The following is a 15,681-nucleotide window of genomic DNA, read 5'->3' as shown; positions in this document are numbered from 1 at the left end:
CATGTGCCGAGTTTCAGTGGATGTTTACAGCTGTTTCTCTTCATTTTGAGTTGTGGCCCATCAGCAAATGAAGGTTCTGTGAGCTTTTCTCCCCCGAGCTTAACTCTATTCACGTCATCATGGTCAACTCTACTTTGAGGAGGCATTTTTTTCCCCAGTCACATTCTGAGTGCCTTCCCACCTTCCGGTCCTGTATATGACAGTGTTTCTCTGCTATTCATAGAGTTTTCAGTGACTAGCGATTCATAAGTAGTTTAATGTCTCTATGTTAGCGATTGTTGTTGGTAAGTGTTGGAGAGTCGGTTCCAACTCATAGTGACCCAGTATAGGGTTTCTGAGGAGTGGCTGGTGAGCCTGAACCGCTACCCTTGCAGTTCAAATTGACCTAGCAGTCCAGTGCATTAACCCACAGCACCACATCAGGGGTAGTTATTAATATTGGGAAGGCTTTCCATTTTCTTATTCTAACAAGCAGAATCTCACGCAACAGATCCTTTTTGTCAATTCCATTCAAAGAAATATTATGAGACTGCTTTAATACTATCATCCTGCTGAGATTGTGATACATTAGCCAGTTTGAAGTAAGTGATTACAGGACTTGGCTAGCCTTGTTCCCTCTTGCCCATCCTGGAGAAGATACACTGTAGCCTAACTGATTTTTCCTTGCTAAAGGGTTGAGAAAAAGTGGTACTAAGATTTCTGAAGTGAACAGAAACTTAGAAAGTTGATTTTTTTTTTTTTAAAAAAAAAGAGGGCTTTTTATTCCTTTGGCTAAAAAGAGTAGCTAGATGAAATTACGTTGGGAGGTTGAGTATTTAAGGAGAAACAAAACAGGGCTACAAAATCTTCTCATTTATTTGAACAGCAAAGTCACAACAGCCTAAAATCTCACTGTATAACACTGATAAAAGAATATATTGCATATTTTATATACTTTGGGGTTTATATACATATATCCTTTAATAAAAGTTAGTTAAAATTAAATATTAGCACATGTTCCTGTTAAATCATATTTTCTAGCATCTACCCTAAAAGATCTGGTTTAAAAGAGAAAAGAAATTAAAATGGTCAATTTTGATATGTCAGTTTTCACATCAGTAATTAAAAAAAAAAAAGTAAAACCAAAAAGATCAGGTAAGCTAGCAAACAGGAATATAAATCTAAATTAAAATTACTTAGGACCCACAGTAGTCTACAAACAATAACAAATTTAAATGTTGTACGTTAAACATGTATCATCAAAGATCTTGCTAATAGTTCGTTTGTTAAGACAACCAAGACGATGAAATGGTATTTTTGCAATTTGCTTTAAACTAGCCTAGTAGTGCGTGGAGTACAGATAAAACAAGATTGGGTATATGTTGACAAGTGTTGTGGCTGGGGGTTCAGTATAGAATTATCTCTACTTTTTTGTTTGAAAATTTCCATAAAATATTAAAAAGAAAAGCTGACACAATCATATCACAATTTTATCAATGAGGGTAGAGCTGGATTTATACTTGGAACCAGGATGCTTTTCATATGGAAAGTCATGAATATAAGCTAGATATTATGTTAGATAAGTGAAAGAATATATAAGGAATCAAAATGAGCTTCAAGGCCCCAGGTACAGAAATGGTAATATAGCCGACACCATCCGAGTACTATAATACTAAGAATGGGAAATTTAAAAAATAATTTAATTTTTAGACAAGTGTACACAGTCCACTTTTCTTACTAAGACACAAATATAACTACTAAATGTAGTAAAAATAGACAAAATCAAATACCGGAGGCTCTTGGAATACAGCACATTGCCTTGGAAACCAGGAAGTTAGCAACTGAACAAACACAAAGGAGTAACTCTATTATTAGCAAGTGTTTATAACTTAAAAAGGCAGCTAGAAAATGTTATTATATGGTAGCTACATCCTACACTGCAGTGAGGGTTAAATGAATGAATATATGTGAGGTGCTCAGAATGACTCCTGGCCATCATCAGTACTATATATGGGCTGGCTATCATTATTGCTATTATTCTTAAGCTGTTGTTAAGTGCCGTCAAAACAGTTCCAACTCACAGCGACCCTGTACAGGGTTTCCAAGGAACCACTGGTGAGTTTGAATCACCAACCAAATCTTGTTTAGCTACGTATATTAGTATTTATGATTTTTCCTGGAAAAATTCGACCAGAAAGTCATTCTGATAGTAACTCACAATTTCCAGGAATTGCTTTACAAGCAATTTCTGGAGACATCTGATGACCCTATTGGCCAACTGACTCTAAGAGAAGCTGAAAAATCCTAAACTTAGCATCTTTCTCTTTTGACAGAACTTTGGCATAATCTTGCTGTTGTTTTTAAATGCCATTTGTGGATTCCAATTCTTAGCGACCCTGTATAGGGTTTCCAAGGCTATAAATTTTTTCCTGGAGAGAAAGCCTCCCGAGGAGCAGCTGGTAGGCTTGAACCTAACTTTGTGCTTCGCAGTACAGTTTTATCCTACAGAGCCACCACCTTAATCCAAACAAAAGAAATACATTTATAAAATGATAGTACTACTCATAAAGTATCATTGTACCAAGAAAAAACAAAACAATACATAAAAACCATTCTCATCTCTCTGCAAGCTTCAACTGTGGCTGAAAAAAATCAAGGTTGCCACTCTGAAAATTCAACTTTAAATCTTTTCCGTCCCCCTTTTTATAACTCCCCCCCCCAAGAGATAATATAAAATTCTAACATTATTGAAGAATTGAAAAGTAAACTTTTGGGGCTTCACAGTTTTAGAGGGCATTTCAGTTTTGGAGCCATAGCTAAAACTGAAACCTTGATTCTGTTGAATAGGAAGTAGATGTTTTAGTAATAAATGGAGGGAAAATAATTCCCAAGCATAAACTGCCCTGAACCGATATCCCCATGCTTCCCATATGTAACAACATAGTCCCTGCCAGCCATATATAAGGGCAAAAAGCTCTAACAAAACCTGGGGTAATGGAACCAATGATTTGCTGTTGTTGCTAGGAGCCATTGAGTTGGTTTCGACTCATAGCAACCCTTTGCTCAACAGAATGAAACACCACCCAGTCCTGTACTACCCTCACAATTGTTGTGTTTGAGTCTACTGTGGCTGCCACTCTGTCAATCCATCTCATGAAGGGATCTTCCTCTTTTTCTAAGATAGTCCACTCTTCTAACTTTTCAAGTATAACCTATTTATTTTCAAGAACTCCTTAGGTCACTTAATGTAGGCATTTACAATGTTAGTAATATCTTTGAAACCCTTTAAACTGATTTTTTTAAACGAATTTTTGATTGTGACTCTATGAAATACAAAAGTTGCCATTTAATTCCTTTTTAAGTGTTCTCATTTCACAATTATGTGGTGTTAATTACATTCACAATGTTGTTGAACCATTACCACTGTTTCCAAAAATTTTCATTACACCAAATAGAGAATCTCTCTACCCACTAAGCAGGCTTAGTAGTTTTTTTTAAAAAACGAATTGAAGTAATCATTTACTAATCACAAGTCTGAATAGGACATGAAATTTCCAATCCACAATAGTTAAATATGAATAATAAAGAATAGCTCTAAATTATACTGTGAAATGCCACGATGATGTTGGCATTTCAGTTTATTCTAGAATGTAAATGGCAAGCTTGTAGGCTGTGCTGGCTGACTGCATCAAATACAATATCAAGTGTGAAAAAGCAAAACAAGTAAAGGCTATTAGAGACTACATTTTAAGTTAAGATAAACAATGGTTAAAATTAACTGGATAAAATTTCCATCTTAACTTTACAGATTAAGCAAAAAGCTTTAATAATGAAACTCTTTTCAAATTACACAGTGAAGGCCCATAGTTCATTTTGTAGCCCAACTTGAATGAATGAGTTTGGTCACCAGACAGCTAATGTTGTTGTGAAGTGCCGTCGAGTCGATTCCGACCCATAGCGACCCTGTATAGGGTTTCCGAGGAGTAGCTGGTGAGCTTGAACCACCTACCTTGCATTTCAAACAGCTTTGCAATCTGGTGCATTAACCCACAGCGCCACACCAGGACTCCAGACAGCTATATTATATTAGACTATATTATATTAGACAGCTAATCGTGGTTGTGATGTGCCGTGGAGTCGGTTCTGACTCATAGCGACCCTGTACAGGGTTTCCAAGGCTGTAAATATTTACAGGAGCAGAAAGCCTCTTCTTTCTCCCACAGAACATCTGGTAGTTTTGAAATGCTGGCTGACCTTAAGGTTTGTCACAAACAGCTTGCCCAAGGTAAAATTCTATCACAAATAATTACAAGGATCAGTCCAAATTCTTTCTCTGAACTAGAGTTTGGCTTTGTGATGAATGTCTGATAATTGGAGGGGCCAGGAGTCCTTAGTTGTAGATTTGCATGTGGGGAAAGGTGATGCACACATCTACTTTCTGGTTTTTCTATTGTACCAAAGAAGGTTAGGGTACATGTTTTCAAGTGTCAAGACTAAGCTGAAATCCAAAAGGATTAGTATCAACTGTAGATGCAGCACAAAAAGGAAGGAAAATGGAGAGACAAGGCAATGGTTGCAATGAAGACAAACTCCTTTCTTGACCAACTCCATGATAGTTTAGCTGACAGCAACTCAAAAATGTACTTGAAGTCTATGCTGCTTAACAGGAGCCCTGGCAGTGCTATGGGGTAGGCACTGGACTGGTAACCTCAACATCAGCAGTTCAAACCCACTAACTTCTCCATGGAAGGAAGATGAGGCTGTCTGTTCCTATAAAGATTTAAAGTCTTAGCTATCCTATATAGGGTTCACTGTGAGTTTGACTCTACTAGAAGACTGGGTTTTTATGCTGCCTAAGAAGACTCTGTCTTGCATACTTCGGTCATATTATCAGGAGGGGCGAGTCCCTGGAGAAGGACATTATGCTTGGTAAAGCAGAGGGTGAAGTATGCCAGTCAAAAAGAGGAAAGCCCCTCAATGATCTGGACTGACACCATGGCGACAGCAGTAGACTCAAGCGCAACAACAGTTGTGAGGACGGCGCAGGACAGTATTTTGTGCTGTTGTGTAAAGGATTGCTGAGTTGAAACCGATTCAACGGCACCTAACAACAGACAAGGCTACAAAATCAATGACACAAGAAAAGACATTTCGCTGACTGGGTACCCATACGACAGTCAATCCATAAGCCATCCAAAGAGAATGACTTTAAGAAACATTTTTATTTCAGAATAATTTAATTTCATAATACATTACCTTATATTTTCCTTTAATAATGCCTTCAAACAATCTTTCCTTGGTTCCATAAAAAGGCAAACAACCACTCAGTAGAATAAAAAGGATCACGCCACAACCCCAGACATCTACGGGCTTTCCATAAGGCTCTCTTTTGACCACTTCTGGGGCCATAAAATGAGGTGTTCCAACGCGTCCTACATTGAAAATAACACATTAAGAACGAATGTCTACATAAAATGGGGTTTCGACTTGAAAACTAAGCACAATAAAACAATAACAAAATGGAATGAAAGTCCAACAGTATAAATATTGTCTCCCCATTTCTCCATGCCCCTATAAAACCCAGTTAACAGAAGTGGGGGGGGGGATTACTTATTGAATCACCTGTAGAACATACTGAGGCCAGGATAGGTACTTCGTCTTCTAACCCTCACAGTCCCTAGTGAATTCAACAGATTACACAACTGCAGTTTATATCTTTCTTGCTTCATGAAGTAAGTTTTCTAACCAACTTTTCACATTTGAAAATCCTGATAAATATGAAGCAGAGACAAGTGGAGCAGTCAGCAGGTAAAGTCTGTGACTGCCGAGGAAAGAGCCGGGGAAGGCCGGGCCTGGGCAAGGGCAGAGGCACAGACATGGACGGGAAGGGGCAGAGTGAGAAAGAATCCCTGAGGAAAAAAAAAAAAAGAGGACTTTTGACTGAAAAGTGGAAATTAATGCAAATGCTGACAACTGTGATTTGAAAATAAGAATTTGAATCTGAAATCCTGTTAAGTTGATTTTATGAGTGGCTTGTGGCAATTAACAACAGTAATATTTTGTTCTGATTTTTTTAAGCCTCCTAATGGTAACATTTGCAGAGACTGAAAACAAATACGTAACATAATCCAAAATAAGGAGTTCTGACGTTGTGCTGTAGGATAGACACTGGACTGCAATGTGGGTTTGAACCACAAGATCGGTGGTTCAAACTTACCAGCTGCTCCTCAGAAACCCCATACAGGGTCGCTATGAGTTCGAACTGACTCCACGGCACTTAACAACAAACAACAAAACCAAAACAAAATTGGGAAGCTCCTCCTATTCGACCCTCTTCGGTCTTCTTTTTTTTTTACTTTGTCTTCTCACCATCTACCAAGCCTAGGTTTCAGGAAGGACTCTGCTATCAGTGATTTGTACAGTAGTAACTACAGGCATGTCTTGTTTTAGTGCATTTCGTTTTATAGTGCTTCACAGATTTTATTGTGCTTTTTACAAACTAAGGTATGTGGCAACCCTGTGTCTAGAAAGTCTATCGACGCAACTTTTCAACATCATGTGCTCACTTTGTGTCTCTGTGTCACAATTTAGTAATTCTCACAATATTTCAAACTTTTTCATAATATTATTGAACACTTAATATGAGGAGACTTCAAAAAGTTCTTGGGAAAATTCCATTATATTTGAATTCCATTTTTCCAGGAACTTTTTGAAGCCTTCTCAAAGTATAGTATAAAAATAACTAATATGCTTTGGAAAACAGCAATAAAAAATGCATGTGATTCCCTTTATTGTAATATCAGCTTTACTGCGGTGGTCTGGAATGGGGCCCGTAATATCTTTGAGCTCTGTGTGTATTTTTAACATAGTACCATAAAGGGATTCTTTTCTTCTATTGTGGAATGAAGAGACTTGTACCCTGTAATGAAATTATTTTGGAAGGTCGGGGGCTTCCCACAAAACTTGGCAGCTCTTCTTCAAGTGAACCCCTTAACCCTCACATCACACTGAGTTCAGGATATTTTTTACTTTAAAGTTTGCACAATACTTTATCTAGAATTCAGAATTGCCAGAGTTAAAAGAGACCCTCTAGCCCAGGATAAGCACTGGACCACAAGGCTGATTTGGACTGCAAGGTTGGTGGTTCAAACTCACCAGCCACTCCTTGGAAACCCTATGCAGCGTCACTATGAGTCAGAACTGACTCAATGGCACTAACAACAACTGTTTGTGTATTGGGGAGGGTCCTTTGTTGTAGATCACTATGGTTCTCTCCCTCCCCCCTCCTACCCTCATTTCTCTCTCCTGCAATAGAAGAGATACTCAAGCCCAGTTACAGTTCAGGGTTTAGAGAGTGAACACATTTGCATTTAAATTGTACATTATTTATGTTGTTGTTAAGTGCCTTCAAGTTGGTTCAAAGGGACCTCATGTAGGGTTTTTGAGGTTGTGAATCTTTGCGGGAGCAGAAAGTCTCATCTCTGTCCCACAGAGTGGCTGGTGGGCTCAAACTGCTGACCTTGTGGTCCGCAGTCCATTGTGTATCCTACAGAGCCACTGTGCTCCCAGATATCTGTGAGAATTCTATACTGGTTAAAAAGAAAGACACAACCAGAGAAATATGTTTATTTCTGTATTGCCCTATTTTGCTTCCAAATAACATAAAGAAGCTGAGCTAATGAGAGCTAAGCCTCATTAACAGTCTGAACAGGAGGGCCACTGGAGAACTAGCCTTGTTCTTATGGATAGGAGCTGGCAGGGGTAGGGAAAAGCAGGGCAAGAACTCTTAAGTCTCAGCCAGGGATAGAGCTACCTGCTTGTTCCAAAGATGTTTTGAAACCCAACTTGACTCCTGTCACTTTCCACATAAGAAAGGGCCAAGGAACTAAAAATGGCAGGTTTACTCTGGGAAAGGCCAGAGCCACTATGGCCAGTCTCGATCTACAAAAGAGGTTTCCCCCATTTGCCTAGATTGAAGACTACGTTTTATTAGAGAATTAGTATTGATTCTAGGGGAAAATGTCTGACTTGCTGTTCAAGAACTTGAATAGCCTGGTAGAAAGAACATACAGGAATGGTCTTCTTCCATCCTGCAGATTGGTCGACTGTAAAAAGATCTGGATTTAATTTTTTAAATAGACAGACCTTCCTAAAATTGTTAACTGCTTTTCATTGTTTGTGGCTACTTGACTTTTATGATTTTAACCAAAATGTTAAGAACAGGAAACCAACTAAAGAACCATATTAAATGTCACTGTTTATGAGATACTTCAGATATATATTTACATATTCAGCTGTTAAATTTTAATCATGTAATAAAACGTAATTACCTAGAACCTCAGGGAGAGAGTAGTTCTGAATAGCTATATTTCTAATATTTTAGGACTTGAATCTTCATACACCCAAATCTTTTGACCTTTCCATGCTTGGGAGTCTGCTTAATATAATATTTTTCTGTCCGGCTTTCATTTCTTTTCTATTATTATGTTACTTATGCTTGTCCCAGTCCCAGCTTCTCCTAATTTTGGTGCTTATAATCTGCTATTAACTGGAAACTGATGAGCAATTGGATTATTTCATTCCGTAGCATTTCCAGAGAGGTTCTTAGGTCCTAGACACCATGGTAGGTGCTATGAACATACAGAAGGATGGCCATGCCCACCTGAGGCTCACAGTCTGTGATAGGATTATAGTCCCATGAATCAAATATCACGTTGGAGGTATGTCACATACAGAATTGCGGCAATGTGGAAGAGAAGGAATAGGGCTGCCTCAATCAGTATGGTGGAGATGGCCTGTTTGTACATGGAGCTGTTTCTTAGCTGAGCCTTCAAGAAGAATAGGAGTCAAGCAGATAGATGAAGTGGTGAAAGACATTGCAAGCCAGAATGCAAGTACAAGGTATGAAGCAACACCAATCTGTATTAGAGTAGGTCAGCCTCAAAGAGTGCCTTTCGATTCCTACTTGTGAGGAACACAAATGGCTTTCAAGGACAGGAATAGTCTTACTGCTATCACAATTATTTTCTAGGTTCCTAGTTGTATTCTGGAGTCCTGGTATAGCTCTGTAGGATAAGCACTGGATAGCTAACTGCAATGTCAGTGGTTCAAGCCCACCAGCCACTCCTTGGAAACCCTATACAGGTCACTATGAGTCGGAACTGACTCAAAAGCATGTAACAACCATAGTTGTATTCTGGATAAGTGAATTTTCCAAATAGCAGAGTTTCAGATACGGGGAGTGTCGTTGATAATTGGTTCCGACTCATAGTGACTTACTTCATAGAGGGTTTCCGAGGAGTGGTTGGTAGGTCTGAACTGCTGGCCTTGCAGTTGGATGCCAGAAGAAGTGTGTTAAGTGCCATAGAGTCGGATCTGACTCATAGCGACCCCGCATAAGGTTTCCAAGGAGCAGTTGGTGGGTTTGAACTGCTGACCTGTGGTTCGCAGTCCAGTGCTAATCCTACAGCGCCACACCAGGAGTCCTAGAGAAGTGTGGTGGTAGTTTTGTGCTGTGGAGTCGGTTCCGACTCATAGCGACCCTGTACAGGGTTTCCAAGGCTGTAAATCTTTACGGGAGCAGAAAGTCTCATCTTTCTCCTGCGGAACAGATAGCTGGTAGCTTCGAACTGCTGACCTTAAGGTTCGCAGCCCGATTCGTAACCACTACGCTACCAGAGAAGTGTAGATGTATTTAAATCTTCTATGTAAATAATCTAAATAAATAGTCTATGCTACTATATAGAACACAGAAAGGAGAGGATTCCTTTCTACTTGTAGGGCTAAGTGATCAAAGATTACAAATGACAAGAAAATAACTTTCTGTTATAAAGCTGATAAATTTTAGCAACATCATGGGCAAAAATTTCAAAACTTCCTTTTACAATAGAAATGTGTTCTCTAAGATAAATCGTTTCTCATTTACTACCTTATGTACTTTAAAAGACATTATCATACTCAAAGTAATTATTTCAATACCATAAGGAAAGATGAATGAAGCCCATGACAATTTGAATACTAATGGATACAGATCAATAGAAACCAGTTATGATATATGAGTATGTTGTTGGTCTGTACAGGGTTTCTGAAGCTGTAAATCTTTGTGGAAACAGAAAGCCTCATCTTTGTCCCATAGAGCAGATAGTGGGCTCAAACCGCCAACACTGTGGTTCACGGTCCAGTGCTTATCCTATAGAGCCACTGTGCTACCACATATATATATATAGCCAATTATAGCATATAAATACATTTTCATCTTCATTTCATCCATCACACTTGGGGATGTAATCATCAAAAATTGTCTGATGTAATTGTGTGCCTGAATAGGGGTGTTAATACTGGATTTGAGAGTTTGTTTAAAAAAAGTGAACAAACCTAGGATTTTAAGTGAATTGTGTGATAAATATGAGTCAGCATGTCTAAATAGCTCATATAATTTGGTGAACCTACCCAGAACAGAAGAGAGAGCCCCATACTATTACGGACCTGTATTTACGGTGCTCAGTTTTGATCTCGGTGGACAGTGAACATCAGTTTACATGAGGACTGGCTAACTTAACCTAGGGAAGTGGACTACGATAAGAAATTTAGTGGGGGCGGGGAGCATCAGAGCTATCTTCAAACATCTAAATGGTCATCATGTGGAAGGATTCAAACTGTTCTCAGTGTCCTCAACAGTCAGAATTAGGACCACTGGGTGGAGTTACAGGAAGACAGCTTTCTGTTCAATAACAAGGATGAGCTTTTCAATACTTAAAAACAGAATGAACTGTTCTGAGATGCAGGGCATTCTTTGCCAGTTGAAGCATTAAACTACCTTTCTGGGGGAGAGTTTTATGGAAGAATTCAATTATTAGTTGTGAAATTGATATTAATGAGAGAAGGATTTTAATAGGCTTTTAGTGATAGATGTTTTCAATCCTTTTTTAAACACTGTTTCAACATTATTGTCCTAACATTTCCCTTGTGTACATGTTCCCAGGACATGTAGCTGAAGGATTAAAACTCAGAAGAAAGAGACAAGTTGGGAGGAGGAAAACCAGAGGAAAGAGAATATCTGGTCCCCAGGTGTCTTCTGTAACACTGCTCTTTCTCTAATGGGAAAAAAGGGAGTCATTCCCAAAGTGTATAGGACCTTGAGCTGGTGGAGTGCTTACACTCCCAGAGGGGGAGGGGCATTAAGATCTGAGAAAGGAATGGTGACAAAAACAAATGGGATAATATCTTATTGTTGTTAAGTGCCGTCCACTCAGTTAAGACTCACAGCGACCCTGTATAGGGTTTCCAAGGAGGACATAAAAATTCCAACCATATGGTGGAAACTAAGGCCACCTTTGGAGAAGTATTCTCACTACCTTCCAGATCTGTCAATAAAACGTATGTTGATTCTCACCCCGCCCCTGTTATTGGCTACAGGGGCTGGTGATCTGACTGTCTAGTAATAGTTTGGTCCACTCAAGTCCTGATATTCAATGGTTCTATAGTTAAATTGGGGTTCTGGTGTGGTGCTATGGGTTAATGCACTGGTCTGCAAAATCAATTTGAACTGCAAGGTTGGTGGTTTAAGGTCACCAGTTGCTCCTTGGAAACCTTATACAGGAGTGTTATGGGTTGGAACCGACTCGATGGCACTTAATGACAACATAGTTAAATTATGCTTTATTATCTGATCGTTTGGTTTTCCAGTCCTTATCAGGAGTTTTGAATTAGGAAAAACATTACCATCCTTCGAAATTGTATTCAACTTGCAGTTTCTTATATATTTGAAATAATTAAGTATAAAAGAATGCAAAACTAGCAGAGAATTTAAGTATAATTTCATTTCATAGGGCGAGGTGGTGAGAGAATGATTTAAAAATGAGATCTATGACCCATGTTTCCTTTTACAGGCGACAGCCTATGTTATTAATATTTTGATGATTTAGTTATACTTGTATGAATTAAGGTATAAGAGCTATCTTAGGAACAGACTGTTATTTTGATATTTATCATTTGTCAGATTATTGAATTTAATAAAGGCATTCTTGAAAGACGAGATTTAAAAAGATTCTGTTATTTTCCATATTTTTACTTTTTGTGAAGACTGGTAATACTTGGAGAGATAAAATGAAAAAGCAATCATTAAAAGACTGATAGATTATAGAATGGAGAAAAAAAGAATTTTGCAAAAACGAAGAACTAGAACTAGAAACACAGCTGAATTATGAGCTAGATTCCACTAAAATAATAAACGTAAATACTTGAATCTATAATTAGCATCTACCTCTGTACAGTGCAGAAAAAAAAAAAAGTATTCCTTCTATTTTCTTGTGTGTGACATGAGAATTTTCTAACTATGTATTGATTTGCTGCTGTTGTTAAGTGCCATCAAGTTGGTTCGAACTCATAGCATCCCCATATAGGGTTTCCTAGGAATGCTTCAGACTGCAAAGCCATTTGAACTGCAAGGTTGGTAGTTCAAGTTCATCAGCCACTCCTTGGAAACCCAACACAGGGTTGCTATGGGTCGGAACCGACTCAACGGCACTTACCAACAACAACCAACAACAGGAACAGCTGGTGGATTTGAACTGCCAACCTTGTAGTTTACAGTCCCCTGCTTATCCTACAGCGCCACACCAAGAGTATCGATTTAGCTAATAATAAAATCAGCCTGCATTCTCATATGCTTGCTCTTCTCTATAAGGCACAACAGAATAATGGCTTGAATGGATTCTTTGACAAATAGAAAGAGAAAAACAGATTGTAATTAAAATTAGCCCCATATGTAAGTTGCTGGGAAACAATGAGTAAAAACGTCAGAATCTCCATGCTTAATGAAGAAATTGTGACTACAGAGTTATCAAATTCAAAACTAAATCTCTATCATGATGCTTTATTAATTTATTTATTTTCTGGAGGGGTGGGGGAGGTGTTGAGTAGAACACAGTATGAAATAGTGAGGCTGGGCTAACAATTGGAAATTTTACACCAGCCTAAAAATGACCAAGTTTTGAAGAAAAATTTTAAAAAGTCGTCTTACCTCCAGCTACAAGTCCAGACTCTCCTAGTTGAATGGCTACCCCAAAACCCCCAAGTTTAACAGGTGCTGAGTTTTCTTTTGAGGCAAGGAGAACACAGTGTGGCTAAAAAGGAAAACAAACAAAAAGAAACCCAGAGATAAAGGATTAATTGAAGGTGAACAATTCAATTCACACACACACAAAACCAAGTAACATTACAACATACTAACACATTAGAAAATGTCTAGAATAATTTTAGATGTTTGAATGATTTGTCCTACTCCCACTTCTGACTAACTTCTCCAAAGACTTACCTGTTTCATTTAGCATTTTCAGGAATTATTGGCTATCAAGATAAGAGTATAATACTAAAGATTACTCAGAAAGCAAGGACTTTGAGAAAGACAGATGTATTCTCTGCCTTTTCATGAAATATTCTCTTTATTTGATTGACATTCTAGACTTCTGAAGAAAAAATATATGTCATACTTCCTGACAAAATGTTGCTTGAAACTTCTAACCTCATCCACTGTAACTTGGTCTTTAGGGGATGGCCCTTTTTGTTTCAGCTTTCCAACTGCCTCCTCTTTCTTTTCTTTATTCTTTTTCACCCTACATGAGAAGATCACTAAAATAGATGGATCAGATCGGCTTATTGACTTTACTGGAACCTTTTCCCTAGAGAATCCAATGCTCTAACTGGGCATGCCTTTTCTCTATGTGGGAGTGGCAGGCTAGAAAACAGGAAAGGAGACCACTTGGCCTGCCTCTAAACCAAATAAATACATAAACAAAAAACCCAAAACAGTCATCATCACATCAATTCCAACTAATGGTAATTCCAATTATTGTAGGAAAAGCACTGGACTGCAAAGTCGGTTTGAAGCGCAAGGTCAGCAATTCAAACTCACCACCTACTCCTTGGTTTCTTATGTATTGTAAGAACTTATCAGACATGGAGAGAGGGAGACTTGGATTGGAGATATAAATTTGGGACTCAAAAGCATGTGGGTTAGGTGCCGTCGAGTTGGTTCTGACTCATAGCAACCCTATGCACAATGGAGTGAAAACACTGCCTGGGCCTATGCAATCCTCAGAATTATTGTTACGTTTGAGTCCTTTGTTACTGCAATTTTATCAACCCATCTCTTTTTCACTAACCCTCCACTTTACCAAGCATGATTTTATGCTCCAGGGACTAACCCCTCCAGACAGCATGTCCGAAGCTGGAGAGAATCAACAAAATAGAGAGAGAGATGGTATTTACAGTCAAAGTACTCAATGAAATCACTTGGACAGTAAATACTGATAAAGAAAAGAGATCAAGAATTGCTCCATACAGTAGAATAATGAAGACAGGTGAAGACACAGGGAGGTATGCATGGGCTAAAGGGATTAAGGTGAATAGTGAGTGTTACATACACAACCTTAGAACAACAGTGATCTGTGGTAGATACATGGATTACGATGTAGGCTGAATGGGCAGGGAAGGAAGAAGGGGTAGATATATATTCATATACCCCACAAATATATGAGTTTAAAAGAGGATATTTGTTCATGAGAATACAACTAGGAATGTGTTGGAGCACACAGTGGGTAAAATGATGAAAACTTCCTAAATAGTATCAAACACAATGAGTTGGTGGGCCGGGGGCTCAGGACCATAGTCTCAGGGGTCACCACGGGCAACTGGAATAGCATAGTCCACAAGACTATGTTCTACATTCTGCTTGGGTAAGTAGCGTCTGAGATCTTGAAAGTTCATGAGTGGCTGTCTAAGGAGCAGCTATTGGATTCCCCATGTGCAGAGAAAAGAAAAGCAATATGAATTGAAGAGACTTGGAATCAATGACTCTCAGACCAGAAGAACTAGATGGTACCTGGCTACGACTACCAACCACCCTGAAAGGGATTCACATTACAGGGTCCCAGACAGAGTGGGAGAAAATGTGGAACAAAAGGCAAAATGATCAAAATTCGAATTAAACACACAAACAAAAAACGGGTTTACTGGTTAGAAAGAGATCAGAGGAGCCACAGACTATGGCTCTTAACCACCCTTCAAGTCTGAAAAGGAACTCATCCTCATGGTCCAATTTTCAGCCAAGCAGTAGATACATTTATTGGGTGGGGGAGGAACAACAAAACTACCAAGGTATGCTCACCATGGAATGATGAATCATTCAAAATCAAAAGGGCAACATTTTCCTGAGGACAAAATTGAGAAGGGATAGGAAGGTGGGTGGAATGCAAATGGGAACCACAGGGAGGAAGCAGTGTAAACTGTTGTTGTATGGAGGGTATTGTAATCATTGAGATGAAACAAAGTGTATGTACGGTCTGTTAAATGAAAGCTGATGATTCCAACAAAAAAAGAATTGTACCCTAGGGAATATCAATATTTGAGGTCAGAAGATGACAATAATCTAGCAAAGGAAACACCTAGAAAGTAAACAAGTGGAAAATCAAGGCAGTTTGGTGTCTTAAAGCCAAATGAAGACACCTTTTCAAGAAGGAATGACTATTAGTGTCCAATGCTACTGAAAGGTCATTTAAGATAAGAACTAAGAACTGACCATTAGACTTGTCAACTTAGAAGTCATGGGTGACTTTGAGAACAGCAGTTTTGATGGTATCATAAACATAAAAATTTTCATTGGGCCAAAATCAAGATAGAACAGGAAAGGATGATGTAAAGATA

The 15,681-nt window shown here is 38.6% G+C and overlaps 1 protein-coding gene across 4 annotated transcripts in view; it reads right to left on the bottom strand.

Annotated features, from left to right (window-relative positions):
- Positions 1-15,681, bottom strand: part of CASK (calcium/calmodulin-dependent serine protein kinase (MAGUK family)) — a 548,810-nt gene that overhangs the window by 152,000 nt on the left and 381,129 nt on the right. For all 4 annotated transcript variants that reach the window (XM_006864257.1, XM_006864260.1, XM_006864259.1 and 1 more), the window contains exons 6-7: positions 13,001-13,103; positions 5,236-5,411 (exon numbers count right to left, since the gene is read on the bottom strand). In XM_006864257.1, coding sequence (XP_006864319.1) covers positions 5,236-5,411; positions 13,001-13,103 — 279 coding nt within the window. The remainder of the gene's footprint in view (positions 1-5,235; positions 5,412-13,000; positions 13,104-15,681) is intronic.

The sequence above is a fragment of the Chrysochloris asiatica genome, unplaced genomic scaffold, assembly GCF_000296735.1.
Source record: "Chrysochloris asiatica unplaced genomic scaffold, ChrAsi1.0 scaffold00062, whole genome shotgun sequence".
NCBI classification, from domain to species: Eukaryota; Metazoa; Chordata; class Mammalia; order Afrosoricida; family Chrysochloridae; genus Chrysochloris; species Chrysochloris asiatica.
Note: the sequence above shows the minus strand (reverse complement) of the source record. Positions and strands in the feature narration are given on the sequence as shown.